Source organism: Condylostylus longicornis, unplaced genomic scaffold (genome assembly GCF_029603195.1).
Source record: "Condylostylus longicornis isolate FDR11 unplaced genomic scaffold, ASM2960319v2 ptg000031l, whole genome shotgun sequence".
In the NCBI taxonomy this organism is placed as follows: domain Eukaryota; kingdom Metazoa; phylum Arthropoda; class Insecta; order Diptera; family Dolichopodidae; genus Condylostylus; species Condylostylus longicornis.
The window spans coordinates 9,117,908-9,145,505 of record NW_026578000.1 but is presented as its reverse complement, the minus strand read 5'-3'; the positions used below and the strand labels follow the sequence as shown (position 1 = coordinate 9,145,505).

Below are 27,598 nucleotides of genomic sequence, written 5' to 3'. Positions count from 1 at the left end.
ATGGGAACGACTCAATAAAAACTTGATATTTAAAAACTAATAAATATATACGTGTGCAAATCGTTTTCCAGAAAAAAAAATCTAGACCTGTAAGTAAATCTTTGTTAAATAAGGTCACGATTTCTACGTTAAATATATTGTATATATAATAAGTTGAGAATTAAAAATTCATTTTAAATATAAATTAAATTACAATTTCGGTCCATCATGCAATATTTTTTATGAATTGTAGAATAAATTCGTTTTGTATTTTTTAAGAGCATCGAAAAGTAAAATAATAAAAACGTGATCAATTTTGTAAGAGCTAAAAATAAAAGTTATTATAAAATCGTGTCATTTTAAAATATTAAAAAACCCACTTAAATTGCAATTTAATAAGATTTTTCGCACTTTATAAAGAAATGATTGTATCAGTTTAAAAAATAAATGAATCAAATTGCAATAAATTATTGAAATCGAACAACTAATTGGGCGTCTGATCTTTGTTTATAGAAATTTATAAACGATTTATTTAAAAATGTTAATTTTGTTCTTAAAATGAGTTTTAAACTTATAAAGAATTAAATAATTTTATATGATGTTGCAAAAATTTAAAAAAAATATATTGGATTTGTTAGTTTGGGTATTAAATATAGAAAAATTGTATACCACCTCTTTGCTTTATCGCTTAATTTTTAATTTTAGAAATTTTCTAACCTCTGACTTATACAGTTTTAAACTCTAGTTTTATACAAGCAGTTTCATATAAAAACTTATTCGAGTGCGATTTTCTTGTTTGTATCACACTTAATTTTTTAAAGAATTTGTTTGTAAATTTATAGTTAAATTTTTTAAACCTTGTATTAAAGTGTTTACACATCACGGAAACTGAAATAAACTTTATTGTATTTTCAAAGAGGATATCCTTACTGCAAATTATGTGTTTGTAAACAGTTAATTGCATAAAAAAATAGTTTTTTGATAATGATACATTTTAACAAACCAATTAAAATGTTATTAATTTCGATCAATTTGTGTAGTTGGATTTTTTTATCAAACATATTTTTAATTAATACGGAAATCCTTAAATATATGTCTATGCTTTAAATTTCTTATATGCAAATTAAATGTAAATTTTACAAACATAATGTATACTTATGTGCAAAGCAGTAAGAATTTTTACCAGTCTCTTCACAGTAGTAAAAACTCTTTCCTTGAGCATTGCAATTGAAAAGTAATTTTCATATTGAATATTTTTTTTGATTTTTTCAGAAATTTTAAAAATTCACATACATATGCATGAAATCGATCTTAGCTTATCAAGTGTAGTGTTTATTGTTGAAATATGAATAGAATGAAAAACTAGAATGTTATAATTACTAAAATGATAGGCGAAAATCTAGTTTATCAATTGAAATCGAGATTGTTGTTCGTTGAAAGTTCGCTGTTAAGAGTACCAAGCGACAAATCTACATAATTTTTTTAAAAGTCTTTTAGCTATAGAGTAAAAAAATTATAAAAGTATTCATTCAATTTGATATTATTCCTTTAAAATAATTCAATAAACGAATGAGAGGTAATGGTACTTACTTTAACGTTTAGTCACGTGTTTTTATATTAAATAATGGAAAATATTTTATTTTTCCCTTTCCATCTCTCTTCCTTCTCAATATTTTTGTTTATCACATTCTTTCTCTTTTAATTTGTATGTAAATATTTACATATTGTGCACGAATGTTAATACTTAAAGAAGGAAACTGTGGTATTTAACATACCAAGTGACTAGGTGTTGTCTAATCTAAAGGAACGATAAAAACATGAAAACCAGTTAATAAAAACACAAGAAAAAAAAAACATATTTACCTGGCAAAATTTTGCACGCGATTTGAAAAGCGGTATACAAATAAAACAAGCAAAAATGATTTAACAAACAAAACAGATTTTTCAGATATGATATGAGTTATAAGGAGAACACCTTAATGGAAAAGGGTTAAATCTGCAAAAATACAAGTGCCTCAATTATCAACAGGTTGCTTCTGTTTATGTTCAACAGCAACCGTAGAGGAGGTTTAAAGATGATGTAAAAAAGTGTACGATGAATAACAAAATTCGAGAATTTTAATTTTCTTCGTAATACTTTCTTACCATGAAAGTTTTGACTTTCATCGCAAATTTAACCGAACCGTGTTAAATTTAGATATTGAACAATTTTTTTTTTTTTGATGAAAGTGGAAAACACAGACGGACAAACTCAAACTTTTTTCCTTCAAATTATAGAAAAAAATAATCTTTATATATTTACCTTAAACCGTAGTTAATAACAGTTACTCAGGATATCCTAAAAATTCCTGGAAATTGTCTGAAATTTACCATGTTCTTGACGTTTTCATTTTCTTTTTATTTTATGTTTCAATATAAAAGTGTAATTGTTTTGCTATTTTTCTCTTTTACTTCACTGTGCTTTATCATAAAAATTATTACATTATATTTTTATGATATTCATGTCATGTATATGTAGATCTTTCCGCATAATTTCATATTAAGCAATACTTTATTTTACCGTGTATTTTTTTTATATACATAGCCATATAAATAGCTATATGTGATTAGTATTTGACTAAATGGAAAGCTATAGCAAGCAAGTACGCCAATTGGCTTCCAGTTTATTTGTTATTTTTTTATTTCCAGCAATTTAGACAAGCTATAAACATATTAATGCATCTCGTGTAGTAGCGATTTCAAGAAAAATTTCGAACGCATTACAAATGCATAAGTAAATAAGAACTATGGTTAAAAAACTATGTAAGAGAGTTTGGTTGAATACTCGTATGACGTAAAGTAAGAATATAACTGCTGCTAAAGGAAATTGTATATAATTAACGTTTACTAAGTTATATTCGATTCATAATGAATAAAATTGTATGAGAGTAACAAATTGTAAAACAGAAATAATTTTAAAAGTAAAACACAATTTATGACAATTTTTAAGTTGGTGAACGAACATAGACGATCAACATTTTCCCATTTTCTGTTTTTTTCCTTATTTTATAATTTTATACAATTAAACAAGTTTCATAACCGTAAAAATATTAATTAGATTACAACAAATATAGGTGCAATAATTTTTTTAAATATTTTAGATTCTAAAGATTTTTTTACGTTATCTACACCTAAACCTCATAGCTTTTGATAAAATCCGTAAACAAATAAAATAAATGTAAGCAACAACTTTTTTCGATTTTTGGGTGCAAATTAGTTAAAAGCAAAATGCAATATTCTTTAGATACAAAAATTTGTTGGTTAAAAATAAAAATTTATTTCCTTAAATTAAATATTTGTGTACATAATAATTCATTCCCAGAAAAATATTTATTTTAATGATTTTGAAACATTTAATACTTAATTGTAGTTAAGTATATTGGAAACAAGTTTTTAATTCAACTGAATTCCATGTAACTTAATACTTTTACTTTAGTGCGAAAACTCTTACTTTAGTGCGTACTTTAATTTAAGAGATGCTGTACGAAACAAGGTCAAATACTAACAATATTTTTAGAGCTGTAAGACGGTGCACACGTTTTACTGTTTTTCAAATATGGGTATGCGCAAGCAAAAATACTGTTCCCTGTAAATTTGAGTAAAATCATTATTTTGTATTACAAACCTAAAGTTAAAATTGAAAAAATTCAATCACAATCGATACAACAAATGTAAAATCCAGCAATTTTTCACTTATATGATCTAATTTACTCTCATAAATATTCTATTTAATCTAGATTTAAATTTTTTTTATTCAGTAACCATACTTTTATTAAAATATATGAACATAATACCACGAATACTTTTTATTATTTGCTTTTTTTTCTGTTTAAACCGGCAAAAGAAATAACTTAATAAATTTCATTATTAAAAGTCTGCTTAAAAATTTACATATGTATAATACTAATCTAACTTTAAATATTTTGCATAATAATGTAAACTTAACCAAATTTAGTAACTCACTTAAAATAAAAGTTATTCTCTTATAATAATAACAAAAATAATTGAAAATGAATCAACTGAAATGACTGAATGAATACATTGAGTTTTAATAAGCACCTACACCTTAATAACAGAAATTAAAGATACTAAATACCATGAAGGTTGTTAAATATGGTGGCGGCTAATTTAAAATCTAATGAACAAATAATAAAAAACTTAAATGAACAACAACAAATTGTGCGTAGGGTGGTTTACTTTTCTAACTACTTTTTTTTCACATTTAAATTATAAATAAAATGATTACCATATTTTTTATTTTAATAAAAAAAACAAAGCGCCGAAGTAATAAAATCCGAGAAAAAGAGGCAAGAATATCTTAGATTCAAGAGTTTTTAAAATATATAAAAAAATTTAAACTTATCGTTTATTAGTTAAAAATGTAGTTATTACAGTATACGTAAGGAATACGAACTGTTCGAAATTATGTCATTATACATCAGACTTTCAGATTTTGGTTGAATGCTACATTATTCGCTAGGCAACGAATTTTGTTTTGAAAAATTACTTTTCTCTTGAAAATGAAACTTATAGAAACTTTTTTTTTTAATTCAAAACTCGTGTAAGAAAACGATACTAACATCTGAAAAGTTAAAACAAATTTTAAACTTTTGACAGTTTTTTGTTATCATGTGCTCAACGTGTTATCTATCCAGTTCATAAAAATTTATACTTATTGCGAATCTGGAAAACGCTTTTCTTGATACTTTAAATAACCTTTTGTGATTATATTTCTTCCTTATTCAGGTTTTCATTTTATAGTATTCTGCAATTTATTTAAATTGGTCTCGTCCATCATATTCGTAAATGGTTATGAGATTTTAATTGAAAAATTATTTAACAGTAAACATTTTTTTATTTCATCTTTCAAGTTTTATAATATTTTTTAAACAAAATTTTGTGTGTAGAAATTCCAATTATTTTCCTAATCTATGTTGGAAGAAATAAATCAATAAAAACTGAAAAAGAACAGCTTAATTGATTGCGAACTTCATGGATATACTTGGATATGCACATATGAATATGGCATATTATATAAAATCATTTTGTACCTGCATACTTCATATAGAATGAATATGATACCTTCTAAGAGATTACATTTTTCTAAATAAACGCAGTGCATACACTATTGTAGCAACTATGTCATTATATTTAAACCTATAGAAGTAAAAGAAAAAGTCATAACTTTAACAACAATAAAATGAGTTTGAACACATTTAAGCAAGAAATATTTTAAACTTAAAGGTGTGCTTAAAAATTTACCAATAATACCACATTATATCGTTTAGTCTTAAGTTAAATTACTCGTCTGAATTATGTCATTTGCAAAGTTAAGTAGGGATATAAGATTATTTTAAAACAGAAAATCCATAAGTTTAAAACTTAATTTATTAAAATGTTAATTCATTACCCATAATATTCGTAAAAGGTGAAAAGAAGAAAACACATGATTCTGTTAACAAAAAATTTCTTCTCGGTTCAAAGACAAGTTCTTGAGACTAGTACAACAGGTAAAAAAAAATTTTATTTTTGTGAACAACAAAAAAATAATAAAAATATAAAGGACGAAAAAAAGAAAAAATAAAAATCTGGAAACAAACAAAATAGGAATCAAAGATTTTTATCTTAAAATTGAAATTTAGTTTTTTGATTTCCTTTTTTTTTTTTGTTTTGTTTGCCCTTTTTTTTGTTGAGGTTCTTAGTGATCATTTAATGAAAATCTTTTCTATTTTTGCTCTTTTTTTTTTTTAAACTCATAAATAAATACAATAAGGCATACATATTATATATGTATGTATATTTTAAAATAAAATTCAACTCATATTTTCTTTGGATTATATTTCAAAAAATGTGTTAACCCTCTTCAGCTTAATGTGTAATTAAATATATTTAAATTTAATAACAATTAATGTTCTTTGTAATAGGAGCAAAAATTGACTTTTACGAAAAGTCTAAAATATTTAGTATGTAGATATTTTGGAATAGGGTTTTCTTATACACATGTAATTGCAAAATTTAAGCAAAAACTCTTTTATGACAACGCTATGGTGAATGAACCAAAACCACAAAAAATAGAAAAGTTTGCATGTATATAAAACAAAAGGATTATTATAAAAGGCCGAATTTTGCTTGCTTTCGCAAAAACTAGGAAAATTAAGGCGGCCATTATATTTTTGTAGTTTTTAATTTTTGTAGGTAGAAATATTCTAAAGAACTTGTTAGAGCTGATGAAATATCATACTTGAAACTAGGATGGAAATCAATAATCAATTTCAGTATGTAAAGGTTAAATTGTTAAAGTAATGAAGAAGTAGAATAAAAATATATTTATAATACATAAAAATATAAAAAAAATCAAGTTATTATTAAATGGAAAAAAGTAATAAAAAAAAGATAAATTTTTAAGTACATACAACAGTTTTTTCATATATCGTTTACGTGCTACAAGCGTATATGATTCTTTTGGTCCTTGACTTAAGTACTTCATTCTGCTTAATGTTGTCCTTCCAATAACAATAATCGGTTTATTTCGTTTTGTTGTTTCAATACCCATTATATTTTAAAATCTTTCATTTATATAAATATGTTTTCCGATATATATTTCCTTGCATAAGTATATTTAAAATTTCTTTGTATTATTTATACTGTATTTGAATTTTTTTTATTTTTCTTTTCTGTTTGCACTTTTTTTTCTGTTTCGTATATTCACATTTGTTTTATATGAAAAATTATATAAGAATCACTGTAAAATATAATATTTAACAACGAAAATATCCTTTAGGAACCGTACATAAATACACTTTTTTTATACTACTAAAAAATTAAGGAAAATATCTAAAACAGGTAAAATAAAAACTTTTATTTTTTAAAACAGGTTTTTTACGTATTCCATTAGACAATTTTGTATGTAATTGTTTAGGTAAAAAAGTTGATTTTTCTTTCCTTAATTTGGTTTTTAATTTTTGAAATACTTTGTTTTTTTTTAATATTTTTAAAAATGTAAATACTAACTATAAGCAAATGAAATGTAAATATTTTATATTTTAAATATTTCAATTAAATAATTATTTTTGCTATTGGCCACAATTCAATAAAAAAATTATGATAAATTTTATATTTTTATAGAAAAAATCCTTTGTTTGAAATTTGTTGGATTTTCATGATAATTTATTTTTATTTAATAGATAGGTGACCAGGAAATGCATTATTTTAGATTTAAAACTTCCATTATTGTGGATTTCATTACCCTTTATGTATATAATTTATGTATTCAATATTTATTTTGGTTTAATTTTGAATTTATTTCAATATTAATTACGTAACTTTTATTATTTTATTAACTTTATTGAGTTTTATTACAAGTAAATGTTTGTACAAATGTGAAAAAAATCATATATTATAAAGAAGCACTTCAATTTAAAAAAGTTTTTTACCAAAAAATTTTAATTTTTTTAGTTTCTTACAACAATTGATTTATTGATTCACTTGTTTTTTTAAATAAAATTCAAAAATCTTTTCAATATTTTTATATTCAAAAAACCATAAAAATTAAATATTGTAAATTAAAAAAAAAAAAATACCGATTATAAATACACTAGTTATTATTTTAATTATTTGATGAAATACGCAATGCTGCAGGATATTTTAGATAATCAAAAAAAGAAAAAAAATTTGAATCCAATTCAATTTTAATAAAATTTCTCTGCATTGATTAAAAACAAAATAATTTTTAAATAATATTCAGTTAAACAAAAAATCCTTTTATAAGGATTTTTTATATCCTTTCAATTTTCAATCGTATTTCGATTAAAATAAATACCTAGAAAAATTTGTTTAAAAACAGCAATTCATCCAACCAACTATAAACAACATCAACCCATTAACACGGACGATATTTTTATAACTGAAGTAAATTGATATTTTCTGTAAATGTTTCTATCACACAAGCGCAACTAGATTTAATTTATGTCTTCTACTAGATTTTGTTTAATTCATAAAATTCTATCTATATAATTTTGCTTGAAACTAACTTGTTTTGTAAGCCATAAACATTTCCAGGAATATATGTATCAGATCTAACACTAACAAACATTTTAAAACATCATTATCATTCAAATGTGAATGAAAAAGCTGAATAAAATAATAAAATGAAATAAAAAAGGGGCGATTTTCAAACATTTTAATTTTGATTCAGCCATAACAACCGGAGCAATTCTATTCATACATGTTTGATACGACATTAAATTATGTTTGGCATAATGGCGGTATTGGTATGATTAAAACTATATTTGTTAAGAGAATGGATAATGGATGTGTAGGTAAATCGGTAAAGCTGTTTTCAAATTGCACCGATAAAAAAAGAGAACAGCAATTTATTCTCCATAAATTTAACAACTACCTACCGAAATACATACATATGTTATTAATCGTGGATTTTAAAATGTTAAGTACAATAATAAGTGATTCAAAGAGAAATTTTATATAATTTTTGTTTAACATTGTAAAGAATTGTAAATTGTGGGATAGTATTTCTATTACATTAAATTTTGAAGTGTTTGATTTATTTGCATTTACTACGGCATAATATCATTAGACTACTAAAATAACAATGCAAATACGTGGGTTATAATGTGGATGAGCTTTCGATGTAGATTATTTGCCAGTTTTCATATTGATCACTTTCTAAATTATTTGGTATCGAAAATTAAAGTTCAGTTATTAAAATTCACTTAATTTACGGAAATAAGGTTGAAGATTACAACTAGGTACTCGTCCAGTAATGATAAAATTGCTGCAAATTAAAAGCCGGAATTAAAACTTTAAAGTATTTCGATTAGTAGGTATGAATTCGATCAGCAGGTTTGAGATGGGAATGTATCAAAATCAAGCTTGGGTTTTAAATGCATGCATAAAGTTTGTAGTGCTATATGTACATACATATGTTACTTTTTTTTTTCTTTTCGCCCTTCGGAGAAGTATAGGGCTGATGCATGATAAACATCATTGAATTTTCACCCACTCGTATACATTTGAATTTTTATTAGGCAGATGACTAGCCTGTTGTAGTTTTTTCTTTATATTAAATGTTTAAGATTATTGGTAATTATTTTTTATTTTTGCTGGTATTTGCTGGTATATAGAATATTATGGAAATATGGTAGTTTTATATTAATTCTTTATTTTTAGTAATGTATTTTAACCTACATATATAATATTAAAATTATTTGTTTTAGTGGCCTGACTGAAATCAGAATCCGTGACCTTTCGGTTGAAATAAAGTTTTAAGGGAATCGAAAATATTTGAAAACTGTATGTGTATCACATATTCTGACCTGAAGGATTTCATATGTGCATGGGTAATTCTTTGAAGATGAGTATTCCAAAAAAAGGAGAAGCAATTGTAAATAGCTGTGGACACATTTTTCAATTTGGAAAACTTATGCATTATGAAAATAGAAAAAATGAGAAATGAAGCAGCCAAATTTTGACAAAAAGACAAAAGTAATAATATTTCAAGGAAGGAAGAGGTATGGAAAAAATTTATTTCTATTTTTAACTCAAGCATAATATTTAAAAATTTTGAACTGGCACAAGTACTAAGTGTAAATAATGTAACAATTTTTGTTATTTGTTTCCACTAATATGGTTGCAGAGTCAGATAATATTAAAGCAAACATGTTATTGAATGCATGTATAAAACATATATTATTACATACATACATATATAAAACCTTCTAACGAATTTTTTCCTTATTGCGTACATTACGGTTCGTAAAATTTACCTTAACCCCAGAAAAATAAAAATATTGTTTTTGAATATTGGCAACATTGCCATGGAAAATAGTTTTTCTGGACGGCTTTTTTCTATAGAACTTTAAAAAATTCAATATTGAATAATTTTCTATTTCTTCATTTCTTAGTACATATTCTCGCTGAAAACGCAGCATTAATAATCATGAAAAAATTCTTATTACACAATTATGTCCCAGGAAATATGTCATTTACTCTATTATACCCTATGACCTTTTAACAAACAAGAATCTAACCGTATATACAGAAAGAAAAAATTATAGTAAAGATTAAGAAGAAAAGGAATAGATGATGTTATAATAACCCCTTTAAAAATATTTAAAGAATGAACTTCAAGTCAACAATTTTCCCATAAATTCATCAAAGTGAAAGCAAAATAAGCAAGTAGCAAAATGGATTCACACTTTGATATTATAAAAATATATATAGAATAATAGAAAAAAAAAGGATAATAGAATGAGTAATAAATAGTATAAATGTAAGGAACAAATATGTATTAGAAATTTTCTTCAACCAAGTAGCAATAAGAAAAGATAACTTATTTGATTTCTTATTTCTGCTTTGAAACAATTATTGAGTATTTAAATCTCAATTTTGTTACACTTGTTAATACTGTAGGCAGGTATTTGTCCGTCTCGTTTTGTATCTATTTTGTATCCCCGCTATCTGAGAGCAGATAGATTGTGCAACTTTTATATTTCTTTTCTAATTTAATTTCAGATTGATCTCTACTGCATGTATTTCAGCAAGAAGCAGTAAGCAATACAGGTCAAAGCCCGTGGTTTTCGTAAAAGCACGAGCCAACCCCCGAGTCTGTTTTGGACCTATCATACACAGATGCGCATGTATGTACCATACACTCGAACCAGTTTCAAAAATATCGCCCTTTCCGTAAAGGCGTCGATAAGAAAACACAAAGGAAATGCGTCGATCAGGAAACTGGTGAAGGCAATCAAGGTGATTCTGCTGGGATTTATATTTAATCTCACGCATCTGCATCACACTTCCACAGCCTTTAGATTTTGTTGCAGGAGATCCAAAAATTGTACTGTCAAATTTGCTCCGGCTACATTGTTATACTATACTACATCAGTGTAAGGCAAAGGCTAAAAATTAATAAAATATTTTTATAATATTTTCTTCAGAATTCTGTTTCGTTTTTATGTGAAGCATTTAAGTGCATTAAAAATGATTACTATACTTTGATCTTGTGTGTAAAAATTTAACTAGAAAGCATTTTAAACTAATATAGTGCTGGTTTTCTAGCACATTAATATACATACTTATAAAACTTAAATTTTTTTTCCTCATTGTTATGATTAATGAAGTCAGAAAGAACGGGTACAATTTTTAAACGTACATGAATGCCTTTTTTTGTTTTCTATTATCGTATAATAAAAGAAGTCACATAGAAACTGAAAATTTCTCTATTATTTTTTTCTTTTCTTATACCTTTATTGATATTAAATAACTGTTGTTTTGGAATTGCAAATATTTTTCTTATTGTTTCTCCTCTCCTTACCTCTTATTTTTTTTTTCTAAACTCTTTTATAACTCTTTTATGGAATCCTTTTAAAAAAAGTTGTAATAAATATTTGCTCAACAATAAGAAACAAACAAAAGAGGTTATTATATAACTGTTATAATGTGTGAAAGGGATGAAACAAAAGAAGGATCAGCCACAATACATACTTAAAAGAATTTCTTTAATAGTAATAAATAAAAAATTTAAGAAGTGATTTTTTTGGAATTGAAAATTTCAGAGTGTTAATTCTGGTGCACAAACATGTACATTTAGAAAACTTTGCCGCAACTCAGAAAAAACGGATAAATCGAATAAATGAATTATCGGGTAATGTGGTTTTTAAAAGGAAACTTTTACTAAATCAGCATAGTCGAAGCAAATTTATTTTCGCATATAAAAGTTCAGTCAAAGTAAAATTCCAATTTAATATAATTGTCGAAAAAATGCTAAAGTTTATCTAAATCACAATACTTAATCAATATTCAATCCCTTTTTATTTGTATTATAGATTTTAATTTAATTTTTTTTAATTTGTTTTTAACATTTATGATGTTAACAAGTAAATCCCCTTTTTTTAATAGAATTCGCTCGTAAATTGAAATTTATCAAGCAAAAAATGTTTTTTTTCTATCGTTTCGGTGGAATTGCTCAGCATTGTAAAAATATCATATCTTGACTACGTTGTGTGGTAATTGCTGTACCTGAAACGTATCTAAAATTTTAAACATTCTATAATAAAATTTTACTTATAATTTATTTTTAACAATATTGCAACTTCTACTAAAACGCTGAAAATTATTTTTTCAATGTGTGGCTGATTTTTAATACAATTATTTTTTATATTAATATATTTCAAAGTTTTTGGTAGAAAAATTTATGTCGATCCTTTGAGCCACTTTATAAATCATAGTTAAAATCGGAATGAGTTCGTATTACTTCAAATTTAATGAAGAAACTGGAAAAGTATATTCAAAATGTGAGAACTATTGGTCTATAAAATGATTAGTTGCCAATTTATACATAATTAATCTTCTCAGTTTTTGCACATCAGCTTTCATATGTAAAAGTCGCAGCAAAATTTAGTACAAGACGTTTTTTACTTTTTACTGAAAAATATCAAACCAACAATATAATACATTAGGTATACTGTTTAACAATACCAATTATGTATATATGCAACATATGTTTTCGAGAACCAATACCGTTTTAAATAATATTAAATTAATTTTATATAGAAAAACCGTAAAAGGCTAAACTATAATATAATCCCAAGTAATAGTTATTGAAAATTTTACCTCAAGTCATAACATTTCTCTTAGGAAATAATAATTAAATCTAATGAAAATAATAGAAAATATGATCCCAGAAATTAAGGAAAACATATAAGAGCTATCTATTAAGGATAGATACTTATAATTTTCAAAAAATTGATGGTTTAAAATTTTTGTAATAATTTTTTTCTTTCATTAAGAAAGTAAATTAATGACATTAATAAAAAGGGTAATAGTTAATAAAAAATAATTTATTTCTGTCCTGTTATTGCTGTAGCATAAGTTTTTAAACAAATAAAGTCGGTAAGGCAGAAAATTTGGAAAAAATTTTTAAAATGTTCTGCATTGATAATGCAAATTATCAATTTTATGATTGTTATCTCTTTGGGGATAAAGTTAACATTTTTGTTTTATTTTTCTGGACTTCATATTGAAAGCATATTGGTCGGTGTAAATGACGTATGGGCGATTCAAAATTAATTTGATATTTTAGAAATTTTTGCCCCAAAACATGGGTATATTGTGTATCGTAATTCCATTTTCAAGTATAATTTTTGTACATGCACATATATTTAAAAACTTCTAAATTGAATTGTGAATTAGCCTGCGTTGGCAATTTTGGGCATTGTCTATGATTACAAATTACATAACATAAAATACTTTATGTGAAATAAGTTTTGAAACGAAGACGAAAAATGTTCAAGTTTTATTTTGCTTATGTTTTTATTAAAAATTTTCGAAATTTAATTTTGAAAATACTGAAATATTTTTAATAATTTAAAAGTAAACTTAATTTAAAGTAAAGCACTCACTATTATATTATATTAATATCAATAAAACTAATGATATTGTCGCAAATTTTTTTTAAATTTTTTCCCCGGACGGTGTTAAAAACTATACCAATTTGCTTTAATATCATATTTTCTTCTTTTTCTATATGCAATCAGAGAACCTGGGTAGTACTAGTAATATTATACAAACAATAAAAATATTTTAAAAAGGACATTTTTTGCAATTTTTGTTCGTTGATTTTTTTTTGCAAGAAATTTATTATCTCTACTTTTCATCTAAAATTTCCATATTAATTTGGACGAAAGAGAGAAAGCTGATATTTATTTTATCATAGTTGTATCTATCACATTTTCTAGTGCAAGGACACATACTAAAATTAATAATAACTATAATAGTAAAAATAAAACGAAAAACTAATGATTAACTGTACGCAACAAACTACATACATACATATTTATAAATTAAACTTATATTTTAAAATAAATTTCATATATAAGTTTAATATAGTTATCGCTGGTATTTAACCGGTGCACTGTATCATTTTTTTATGTGATGAAAAGAAGGTGCACTAGTTCCAAGATAATTTCGCTATAATGTACTTAAGTATACATTTGTATGTATTAAAAAAAATCATATATTAATTAAATTGTAAAATTGGCTAATATTTCCAGGTAATAAATGTAATGAGTCGATGATGGATCCGTTCTGCGTGTACAACTGGATCCGAGCAAAGTGATACGAGCTAAATGGATCGATCCCTTCAACATATACAGCAAATAGATTTGAGTTGGGTGAATCGCTTTAATTTGTACAGTAACTGGATCCGAGCTAGGTGGGTCGATCCCTTTAACATATAAAACAATTGGATCCGAGCTAGGTGGATTCCTTCAACATATAAATCAAATAGATTCGAGCTGGGTGGATTCTTCCAGTACGTACAACAATTGGATCCGAGCTAGGTGGATCCCTTCATCATATAAATCAACTGGATCCGAGATAGGTGGATCTTTCCAGCATATACAACGATTGGATCCTAGCTAGGTGAATCCCTGCATCATATAAAACAACTGGATCCTTCCAGCATATATAACAATTGGATCCGAGTTAGGTGGATCCCTTGAACATATAAAACAAATAGATTCGAGCTTGGTGGATCCTTCCAGTATATACAACATTTGGATCCGAGCTAGGTGGATCCCTTCAACATATAAAACAACTGGATCCGAGCTAGGTGGATCCTTCCAGTGTATACAACAATTGGATCCCAGCTAGGTGGATCTCTTCAACATATATGGAGAATAGATTCGAACTTGATGGATCAAAAGCAAAAAACTAATGTAAGTAGAGGTTTTCCAAAATTGCTTTTAAATCCCTGTATTTGGGAAACTTTTGAGATTTAGCACCAACTCCGGAACAAAAACTTTACCGATCCTCTTTCATTCTCTTACCAACGGTATATACTGTTGTATACATTTTTGAATTGTACTATACATTGGGTATATCACAATGGTTGAGTTGATGTCTTCGCAACATACGAGGACATATTTCTTTTAGCCCACGTCATTTTGTGCGTTGAAATATTACAGAAAGGCTTAGTTGGAATAAGAATATCCATCCAAACAATATATATATATATATACATTTTCACAGATATTCATATAAGTACATATGCGCAATATATATATACATATATATATATGCATATGCACAATATGTATATATATATATACATAATATGTACATTATGTATACAACTCAAGGGTACTTTTGCTAAAAATTCAATGTTACAAGTCAACCAACAAATATTTTACTTTTACTCCTTTTGCACTAGAATTTTTTTAATGAAAAAGCAAAATTCTCTTCTGTTTCACTTTCTCTTCACATCTTCGTTAGGTTTTTCTGTGCTCATACTTATTTGCTATAAGTGCAATCATACTACAAGTTTTATAAGTGCTACATACATATTTCTTTATCCATGTGAAATTAACGCATTTCTGTACTTGCGAATAATTTAATATTTCATTATAGTTCCACGAAATAATTACATACACTTGAAAGTTATGACAAAAAATTACATTGCGCGATGGTTGTTTTCAAATTTCAGAAAAAAAAAATTAATTTTCATTTTCTTAGGCTCCCTTTTGTAAAATTTACTTTGTCTTTATTATATTCAAAATATCATTGCATGCGTTGTATGCACTTTACACACACACATGCATGTCTGTATATATAATCCTTCTTAAATCATATTTAAATGATAAAGAACAGATAAAGTTAAAGCTGCAATTCCGCTTAAAAGCTTTAGTTTTTTTTCTTTTCTCCTATGTTGGAAGGAAAATATTTGACGAAGTGTGCTTTGCGTTGCTTTCGTTGCCATTGTTGGTGGTGTAGTATACTCGAGAATCTTTAGGGTTTCAAAAGTTAAAAACAAAAAACAGAAATGTAACAGAAATAAAAAATATTGTTGTTTATACCCAACGGTACCAACATCTATAGCTTCTACACTCTTGTATTTTAATATTTTCCCGTGTTTTGTGAATTGTGTTTCGTTCAAAAGGTTATTTACCTGTCTGGTGGTAAAATAATTCTTTTCAATTTTTATAACAAATCAAACAATATATAGGCAGAAATTTTATTTCGAAAACTTACATAATATATAAGTACATGAATACAGAGTGGATAATGTCGTTTTGTAATAAATATAGAGAAATAAACTTATTATCAAAGCAGCTCACATTGCGGATAATGTAAAAATAAAAGATAATAACTTTTCCCAAAATTTACTCATTTATTAGACCGTTCAATTAATTATCTATAAGTCTATGAAGCCGGTCGAACTCATAGCTTATAATAAAAATATAGTTAATCGAATAGCAAATCTAAAAATTTTTATGGCACATAAATTCTGAAACATAGAGATCTAGCACCAAATTAAGCATCAATTTTGATTTATAGTCCCAGGTCTTTGGAATTTATTTAATACATAGACTGCTATGAAATAGACGTTAATAAAATTTAGTGAAATTTAGAAACATCTGGAAATTTGATAATAAATCATTATACCAAAAGGTGAAACGTCAATCTTTTCGGGTTTACCCACCAATTTTCGACAATGTAAACAATCGTAAAAACAATTAAAGAATCATAACTTCCAACAGTCTACCCTGTACTCATAATAATAATGTTTAATAATATTTTGCTGCATAGTCCTATTACCATGTAGGTAGGTTTCGTTGGGTAAATAACCTTAGGGAAATAATGTCTGTCATTTTTTTTTCATTCTAAATTTTTACAACAAAAACAAAATATAATATAAAATATTAAAAAAAATAATAATAAAACAAAGTTTTGTTCTTTAACCGTTGCATATAATAAAAATGTGATCAGCACATAACCGACTGCAGTGTGTATTGTGTAGTTAAATGAAAGTATTACAGAATATTGTCAAAATGCCTGTTAAATACTTCTTTCCAATTTTTAGGGCATTAATAAGCTTATATTTAACATACCCAGAAAAATTTAATTTTGGCTCTTAGTAGAGTTTTGTATTGTGCTACTCGGATTCCTTGAAATGCTCGCCAGTTAGTTTCGCTAGCAACCACAACTCAAATATCAAATTTCAAGAAATTCCGGCCCTCAGATCGGTTTCCGAGCTGTGATCTTTCCAAAAAATTTATATGTTGATTGTTTTAATACCTTGAATTTAAATATTAAATTTCAATGAAATTAGTTGATTATTTCTCTTTGTATACCCAAAACCGTATATTTGCCCGTAGTAAACCTCCAGTTGCTGACGGCTCATTTCTTCTAAAAGTTAGGAGATTTAGCAGACGCTCGGGCGAAGCTAATATATATAATTTCAAGTAAATCGGTTGAATATTTTCTTCAAAGTGGTCAAAAATGTAAAACAGGCCCGCTAAAAAGTGCAGTTCCCGAGGCCTGATATATCCCAAAAGTTGATCAATCCGTGCCATAGTCGAAGAAAACTTACGTATAAAATTTCATCAAAATCGGTTAAGCCGAATTTGAGATACACGCGAGCACACACAGACCGACAGAGCTACAAGTTGCTAAAAATAGTTTATTTTCACTTTCTTACCATGGAGAAGTGCGTTCCCACCGTTGTTGCCATCACATAACCTACCTATTGTAGGTAAAAATAAGCATTTATGTACTTTTAGACATTATACATAATGTACTTATATATGCATGTATAGTGCACTTATATGCATGGCATATACAAACAATTATGCATGCATACGATTTCGAATTGGATTGTGGAAGGTCTTTGTTGTTGTTATAGCTTTGTTGTACTTTCAATTTTCAGAATAGGCATTTAAAAACATCTATTCACCCACACACTATAATACAATTCAGGAAGTTTTTTCATTCATTCTGAAGAGTAAAATATAATAATTGTAAATTGAAATGGAAATTCAATTATCCTGATGAATGTAAATAGAATTGTTTGTAAAGGAAATTATTTTAAAATGATTTTGTTTAGATGATGGGGTTGTTAGTACAAAACTGGGGGTGTTCAATGCTGATGGAAAGAAGGATTTTTTTTTTGTTTCTCGTTTAAAAGGTTTGTTGTTTAAATAGTAGGTACTGTTTGAAAATATTATATTAAAGTACGTATAAAGCTAAAAGTTCTTATATATGAATTGCTGTACAATAGGAGCTAGTTAAAATTATTACAATAACTTTTGAATCTTGCAATATAATTGTTTTCCAATGTAATAAAATTTTGTGTATATGTATATAAAAAATTCATATTCATGGTCGGATTTATTCTTTAAATGAAGTAATTAATTAAATAGTTTATAAAAAGCCTTGTTTAAACATATCGTCTAAGAATTGCTTATTATAAGTCTCGTCTAAACACAGTATCTAAGTACAATCGATAACTGTTCAAGAATGTAGGAGGGCATTGTCTGTAAATATGTTCATACATATTTTATTATTATTACCATTTCTTTTTTACTGATTATTAAAATTATTTAATTATTTTACTTACATTTACAAAGACAGATTATTTTTTTGAAGCTTACCTGCAAAAAAAAACAAAAAAAAGGTGATAAAATTTTTGTTTACATAATTAGTATAAAGTATTCTAAAGAAAATAAAATTGTTGTTTCTGTTAGTGAAAAAACGGGAATACTTGCGACATTATTAATAATTTTATTTTATTTCAAAGTATCAAAAATGTAGTGTTAATTGGTTTGAAAAAGAAAATCAAAAGAAACAGGTTAATTAATTCTAGTTGTTTATGAGAATTCGAAAATGTGCAATTATTTTTAATAAGGCCTTTTTCTATTTATTCTTTTGAAATTTTTGATAAAATTCGCAATTCTTTTAAATTTTTTATAAAAGACTAAAGGATTTGAAGCTCTTATGTTACTACAAATAAGGTAATTAGAAGCACTCATATTTAAATATTTAGAAAATCAGAACAAAGTTTTTGTATTAATTCCAGATAAGATTAATAATTTAAGTTTAGGTTCTTTTATTAGATATCTCTTTAATAATTTTACATTTTTTAATTTTTGCAGATATTAATTTCCGTAATCCCTTGCTCAATTGGGAATTATAAAGAAATAATTAGTTTAAGTTTAAGCTTAACTAAATATTTCTTAATATCCATAGTTCAAAACACAATGCGAATTCCTTGTTGAAAATAATTTTTTACGAATCAATTATGTTGAATAAAATTTTATTTTGAGAAATCGTACTAACTTTAGGAACACATAAGAAAACAAATCAATTCGGGTCCTGAAGTTGATTATAAACATGCTCAAGCTCAAAAGAATTGAATGACCTATAAATGATCTATCAACTTTCTGTTTTTTTTTAACTTTCAACTTCTGTTTATAAAAAATTAAAATCCATTTTAACCACGAAAGAAAACAAGATTTGTTTTTCTTTCTTTTTAATTATTTTTTCCTTAAGTACTTATATGAAAAAAAAATCGGATGTGGTCAGCACATGACCGCAATGTGTATTGTCTATTGAAGTGAAAATGTTACAGAATATTATAAAAATGCCTTTTAAATACTTCTTTCCAATTTTTAGAGTGTTAGTAAACTTTTAGCTAACATACCATAAATTTGGGTCTTAGTAAAGTTTCGCTTTGCGCCATCCCAATTCCCTGAAATGTTCGCCAGTTAGTTTCGGTAACATTTAGAACTCGAATATGAAATAAAAAATTTCATCAATTAGTTCCATAGATTCGCAGTTCCACAGTTTAGTAAATTTGGCCCCTTAGTTCAATTTCCAAGCCCTGATCGTTTCAAAAAAATTATGTGTTCATTGTTCTAACACTTCAAATTTAAATATTAAGTTTCAATGAAATCGGTTGATTATTTTTCTTTATATGGGCAAAAGTCTAAAATTTACCCGGAAAATAGTTTATTTACACTTTCCTACCATGGAGAAGTGCGTTCCCACCGAAAACTTGACATACAAAGTTTTTTTCCAACACATAACCTCCCTTATTGTTACAATGCGGTCGGTAATAAAGTTGAGAAAGTTTATTCTAGATGGAAAAATTTAAAATTTTTTTCTGAATGTACATAAAAAGATTGTTTTTCTAGAAATTTCAGTCTAAAAACCGCTTTTTGTTAAACTAAAAATTTTTCGAGGGAATCCATGTCAACATGAACCAGCATATTACGAGTAAAAGGAAAACTTCCTCTGATTTTATCACGCTGAAAAAGGTTTCCTTTAAAATTTTTTATGGCAGGGTATGTGTACTGTGTGTATGTTTAAATTTATACAAGCATATTTTTCTTTTAATAACAATTTCTTTTACTACTAGTACGATGCAATCAAAATATATAGGGGTTTTATTTATTTGTCTAATAAGAACTTTAAAACGCCGTAATAAAGTAAAATAGAAAGTTAATTTCCCTATTTCCTTTTGTTTCTGCTTTTCTCATCTGATTCAAGTGACATACAAAACACGTTTTCATCGTGACGCAAATTATATAAGAGTTTGAGTTAGACGTACTTTTCTCCAAGGAAAAATATTTTTAAAACGAGATGGTAAAAAGAAAATTTTGTTTTATTTGCTAATAAAATTATATAATTTTAGTTAAGAAATGTAAAACTTTTTTAAAAGGATAATTTTATTCCTAAAAATCATTTTCATTTTTGACTTTCGTTTTTAAAACTTTTTTAAAATTTTATTAAATTTAAGCAAAAGAAAAAAAACAAAAACTAAATTAGAAAAAACGAAACTTTCATCCGTTTTATTTTTTCTCCTACATTTTATTTTCAAATTAGGTATGTGTGGTACGAGTATAAAATATTTTTTGGAAATTTTCAAAAATAAAAAACAGAAACCTTTTTTCTGTTTTCTGTAAAATAAAGTTAGCGAATAATTTATGAGAATTAAAAGAAAAAATTTTAAAAATATTTAGTTTTAAAATAAAAAAATTTTACAAAATAAATAGTATTTTTGTTGGCGCCTCACTTATTTTTGTCATTAAATTGTTTAGTTTTCGCTTTGTAGGATCTTTTCCGAAATTTGGAACGTTTCCAATAAGGTGGTGGAACAAATTTATGTTGTTACTTCATGACGACACGACCATTTTAGGTAAATTTTTTTAAAAGACCTTGGAAGATTGATGTTCAAAAAAGTCATTCTGAGCAGAACATACATATACACTTTTAGAATTCACACACTTTTTCAACTTCTAAATAAAAAATCCTTTTGGAAACAATTTTATATTTGAACAATAATTAAATGAATTTTTCTTACCTTTGAATAATAACTTTGTTGTTTTGATTTTAAAAACCTGTTTATACTGCCTATAGATTAATATGGAAGTGGAAATACATTATATTCTAAGTAGAAATATATAATATTTTTCCACTTGCATATTAGTCTGCAATCATTCAACTTCCCGGCAAGTATTTTTGTATAACTGTTAATATATGATAAGCAAAAATTTTCTCATTTTTGATTTATTACAATTGCAGATCACTTGACCTTAGTAAGTGTGGTCGACTATGTAGCTACTCAATCAGATTAAAGTAGTTGTAATATAAATATTAATGGTCCTTGTTCATTTAAGATCTCTTATCAAAAATCTTCAATACATATTATAGAAAGAAGAATAACATATACCACGGGGTCACCAATAACTTAAATAAAACGAAAGAAAAAACAATTTTTTAATTTTGAAAAACGATTTTATTAAAAAATCAAGAGCTTTACGTCACTGTATAAATATCTGCCGTCAATTCAAATGCGTAGAATATATAAAAATTGAAATGAATAGAACTGAATTTACTTAAAATCAAAAGATTTGTACTGTTGAAAAATAAAAGAAAATTATAAAAACTGCTTAGAGCCAAAAAAAAAAATACGATTGTTCTCTAAATTTATTTAAAACTGCAATTGTGCTCTGTACTCTTGGAGTATTACGAGTATTTGGTTAACATTGAATGATAAAAGTTTTGTAATATTTTTATGATTAGAGAATAGTGACCGATGTAGTTAAATTTTTGTAGTTTCGTAATGCTATGAAAAACTCAAACATTATGAAAGGTTTTTGAAGAAAATAACAATTAAATTGTGGGTTTACTAATATTTAATACGCTTACGATTTTATCTTAACTTTAACGCTATAAAACTACATCAAAATGAAAAAAGAAAAAAATTGAATTTTGTACATTTTTTAATTTAATGTGAATTTTACGCCATATTATGATGGTTTCGGTTTGATTGGTATGAAATCGTTTTTTAAAAAAAAATTTAATTTTATGACGGCTATATTCTACATTAGTTTTATTTCTGTCAGTCAAAACAGAGGAAACGATATTGTGATATAAGTGCGTGTTGCAAGGTGTTCTGTCCATTAATATTTAAAACATAAGTTTAATAACACATTTTGAATATTGTATGTACGTAAATGTAAAATTATGATTGTATATTTATCTAAACAGTAGAGGAAACATATTGTGGCTTAAGTTTTTAACTTTAAAAGGTTTAAACATAATTAAAGTACTAAAGTACAAAGAAAACTATTTCAAAGTCTTATTTCTAAGTCAGTACCTACACAATGTGAGTTCGGTACAAAGTATCTTTATGAAAATACCATAAGAATCGGCAATGGCAAAAAAATGCAACTAATCAAATATCGATTTAAAATTTATAAAACTTACTTGAATAACTTCAAATTATTTGATTGTTAGTTAACTTTACATTCGCAAGAAATTAAATATTAACTCAATTTTATTAAAGTTTCAATTCATATTATTAAAGCTTGCATAAATTATTTAAAAACTATTTGTAAATTATTTTAAGTTTCGTCTGAATTGGCTTTAATTGGACATGGTTTTTTATTTTGCAATAGTTTACAACCGCGACGAGGTAATCGGATATAATAGTTTAAAATAGTAAATATTTCTAAAATTAAATTTTATTTACTATTACAAACTACATGCGCTTATTAATTTGTAATTAAGGAAACTCAAAAACACAATCAGTTGAAATGGATAAATGCATAGTATAATATTTTGTTACTTGTTTGTGAATTTAACGAGGTTCTTCTGTACTCTATTTAGATTTTTGATTTTCCGTAAAAGATTAAAGTAAAATATTTCTAGGTTTCACAATATATTTTTAAGAATAAAAATTTTAACAATAGTTACCAGTTAAAATATTAATAAAACACAATAAAACTCATATGATATCAAAATATAAATCAAAAACTAAAGTTTCATGTTTTCATAATTTTGAACGATTTTTGGACATATGAAGGGCAAATATTGTATTTTTGATTAACCCAATTTTAACAAGATATCAAGTATTATGAGATAATTTTACATTTGATACCTTAAGGCAATTATTTGTGGCTATAAAATTGCTATTCTAATATTTTTTCTTAAATTTTTTTTGTGCGCGTTAAAGAAAAAGTAAAAAATCCATGCTTTACAATAGTTTTGGGAGTTTTAAAATTAAGAAAAAGGTTAAAGTTTGTGTTAGCATATAATTAAAATTTTAGAAGGTTGAAAGTCTACTTGTAAAACATTCAAAACTATTATAAATAGTTTATCTTAAATCATAATGTGAAAGAGAAATTTATGAATTTCAACATAAAAAGAAGTAGAGCAAAAGGCGAAACGCATCGCATATGTTTAAAACATAACAAAAGACGAAACGCATACTATTCGGAAAGGGCATTTTACAGGAGAGCATTTTTTCCCCAACAAACTTAACAGATATTAAAGAAAATTCAAATATGTGTGATAGAAGTTACCAATTACATTCATAAAAGTTTTTCTGCAAAACGTCTCCAGTATATTACGAGTATGTTTTCTAATATAAATTTACAAATTTTAATAGCAACATTATCCAGTCGACTTAAATGTATTATGTGGTAAAATTGAAAGTAATGCAACACGCTTCTTGTTATTAAAGGGCTGCATTACTTTTAATTTTAATTCAAGGAGAATTGATCCCAGAAATGTGGTGACAATTACTTGTGTTTTAATTTAAAAAAATGAGTAATTTCCATTTTTAACAAAAAGGTGTAATGAACAATTTTTAGAGGTTAAATTTTGCGGTTAACTTTTGTAAGCTGTAATAAAAATACCAATTGAGTGAAAGAAAACTGTTAAACTAATTTAATCCTTATGAAAAGGGAAAAAATTTACAAAACTTCTTTGAATATATAAATTTTCCCAGTTTGTTACTCTACTTTTAATACGATTTTGTTTGCTCTTCCCGATTTTTTTTTTGCATAACAAATAAATAAGTATGTTCTTTTAAATTATTATACTTAAATATACTTTTTGGGTTTTATTTAATGACTGCATTTAAAAATATTTAAGAGTTTTTGAAATTTATTAATTGTGCTAATAACGTACAAAATGGAAAATGTTTTATAAAACGAGATTGACCGTGTTTAAACTTAAATATTATATACGTTTATTTATTTATTATGTTATTTATTTTGTTTTTGAATTCAATGCCCATATATGTAGTTATATGTGTGTCGTAAGTCGTACTTAAGATCTCCTCTAGAACTCAGACCTCATGTGTCAGATCTGGACACTTGCCCATAAAAATTATTCGGGTTATTGTAGCTTGAACGTTTTGTATTAAGATTAATGAGTTGGTCGGACCTGTACGGTTGGCATCATGATTATACTTTTCACAGGCTATTAACCAAGATTAGAACAATATTTTAACACTCAAATGTGAAGCTCAGTTAATTACTTTCTAATATGATATTTGTTATATAAGACATTATTCATACACCATCGCTTACATTAAAAACAAATAAAGTGAACTACATACGAGTACATAATAATTATTATATAAATATTGAAATATTGAACGGTAATTGAACATCACATAAATAAGTTGTTACAACACTATTATGAATGCTAAACTTTTTACCAGTTAACAGTGTAGTATAAATATTCAAAACAATACAATGAATAACAAGAAAAGTAACTACTTTTAAAAATTATTTAATAATTATTAATAAAAAAATAATAGTACAATAGATTAATAAGTATTCTTTACCTTGATCCGATTTCCGCTCAATAAAACTAGTAAATGAAATCTGATTCAATTACGTGTTGTTGTTAACAACGCAACATTGTTCTTTTTTCCATTTTTTTATTTAAAAGCTTATTTTTTGATATTTTGGCAATGGGTTCGCTAAAATATATTTGACTCTTTATCATTGGCTTTTCTTTAGTTTATTGAATTAAAATTTTAAAAAAGTAAAAGTAATTAAAAACATTTTCTGTTTTTTTTTTTAAATTAACTTTATTAAGTTACTATTTATACAGTAACTTTTAAAGTTACTATTTATACATATTTGCAATTAAATATACTTATATAATTACATTATGAAGTCAAGTCAGGTATATACTGAACAATTTTATTATTTTTAGTAAATAAATATGTTTCAATATAATGAATATGAGCATTAGAAACGAACCGTAAACCTACAGAAAATATGAATTTTTAAATGTGCTTAATTATTTTAAGGTTTAAAAATGAAAAAATAATAAAATAACATGTATTGAAATTGTAGCACTAGAAGTCCATCCTAGATGCTGTAACGTTGTAAATCCATTGACTTCCCCTTATTGCAGAGGCTCTATTCCACCTGAAAGGAAATGTTTCGATACAGACCAGAGTGTCATGCGAGCTCTGATTTTGTTTTCGGTTTATTCCGCAGCAGTTTGGAGTTGCGAAGATCAACGAATTAGGTACTCGCTCTGTACAGAGTGCCAATCTTTGTGCGCTCAGAAGGAAATGAGTCAGCTGACGCTCTAGCGAGGAGAGAGGATATCACATCTCTTCTTGTTCTGTAGCCCTTAGCCTTGGCCTGAAACTCAACGGAATCGCTCGTTAGAAACTAAGAAAAGCAATCAGAGAGGAGGTGGTCAAAGCGCTAGAAATTTTTTTTTGGTTTATTACTATACTTAAAATTTATCGTGATCACCACTGAGAGCCGTCGGTGAAACTTTATAAACATACATGTATTTATTAAAATATGATACAATATTCAACCAATGCAATATCAGAAGGTTATCTGTATTGCAAATTATTTAGTTTTAGTTGATCAATAGTACACAGCGTCTAAAAGTAAATTTAAAATTACGTAATTAAAATTAAACTGAAATATTTACACGAATATTATTTTAAATCACATATACAATCGTAATGCGATGAAAAGCAAAACCATTTTACATTTCTAAAGGTTAAATAGGAAATAAGTGGGAGTTTCTTTTCATTTGCTTTCGGATTTTTCATTCTTATTATTGTTGCTCTGTTTTTAATTTTTATTAAAATTAGCTTTGAGGTTAAATACAAATAATTGTGCTGTTCAAGTAATTTTCGTTTTTAATAGATTTATTTTTAGACAAATCACCGTTATCAATGACACACACTAAGTAATTTAATATAATTTTTGGTTAATCTATGAAAAAAGGCAGAAATAAAGTTATTGAATTAAGAACAACTTTTCCCTATTTAACTCAATTAAAATTTGAGAGAAAGAAGTTTTTTGACACAACAAAGAAGTTTATCAATTGAAAGTTTGGTCGAGGTGACAATATTAAAACAATCAATTATTGTTAGCGTAATATTTATTTTTTTAATTTCAAATTTCGACTATTTTGTTACAACCATTCCATAAGAATATTTTTCAAGGTGATTGACAAAAACATACTTTAAATAAACGTGTATTATGAGAAATGATACAAAATAAATATTATTAAGCTTTCAATAATTTTGATTTTAATAAAATATTTGGCGTGTCATAATTGCGATTTGAGATTAAGAAAGATATTAAAATTATAGTTAGCGAACCGATCATGTTGAAGTATTAATTTTCTTCTATTTTTTGGGGTTAGGATTTCATGTCATAGTATTGTTTCCATTTGATTTCGACTATATTGTTGAATTTTGACTACATTTGAAATGCTGACGCATAGTGATTTATTCACTATTGCTGACGCATAGTGATTTATAACTAACATATTATAGATATTAGTTATACTTGTTGGTATTGCAAGAATACCTAGCTATATACATACTATATGTTAGGTATATAAATATTTCATAATAACCAAACCGAACCTCAAACTCGAGACCAATTCAGGATATAATGCGACTTACCAGGATAAGTGGAATATAGAATTCAATATATTGAAAAAGTAATTAAAATTTAGTAGTGTAACATACTTCACACTATACCTTGATATCATCTTTTAGTTTTTGTTTCTGTGTTTTATTAAAATAATGAAGATTATTATTTTATATTGCATGTAAAATTTTTGTGACCGTTACACTATCAGGAAATAGCACAATTCTTTTGACTTAAATTTCTACAACATAAGTCTTTATATTTTTTAATTATTTTCTTTTTCTCAATTTATTTTGGCTGCATTTTTCATTATTATGACATTTTATTTAATATTAAAGTAGAAATGTAAAAGGAAGTTATAAAAAAGTTATTTGTTTTATTCCTTTGTTCGTTGTTTACAATTATCCTTTTTATTGAGCACGTGACTAATTAACCGTGTTAAGAAAAAGGAGGAAATAAACTATTCCTTGAAATTTTTGTTGCTTTTTAAATTAATTGAGAAAAGATGTTTTTTATTTGTTTTTGTTTTTTTTTACCTTATATTTTCTTTGTTCACTATA

General features: G+C 25.8%; 1 protein-coding gene across 3 annotated transcripts in view; it reads right to left on the bottom strand.

Annotated features, from left to right (window-relative positions):
- LOC129608544 (rap1 GTPase-activating protein 1) overlaps positions 1–27,598 on the bottom strand; it is a 175,144-nt gene that overhangs the window by 107,550 nt on the left and 39,996 nt on the right. Inside the window, exon 1 of one of the 3 annotated variants that reach the window (XM_055520117.1) lies at positions 6,432–6,646. The exons of the other annotated variants lie outside the window; for them this stretch is intronic. Within the exon in view, the coding sequence (XP_055376092.1) occupies positions 6,432–6,571 (140 nt within the window). The 5' untranslated portion in view covers positions 6,572–6,646. Of the gene's footprint in view, positions 1–6,431; positions 6,647–27,598 lie in introns of those variants that run through there. 3 annotated transcript variants of the gene reach the window in all.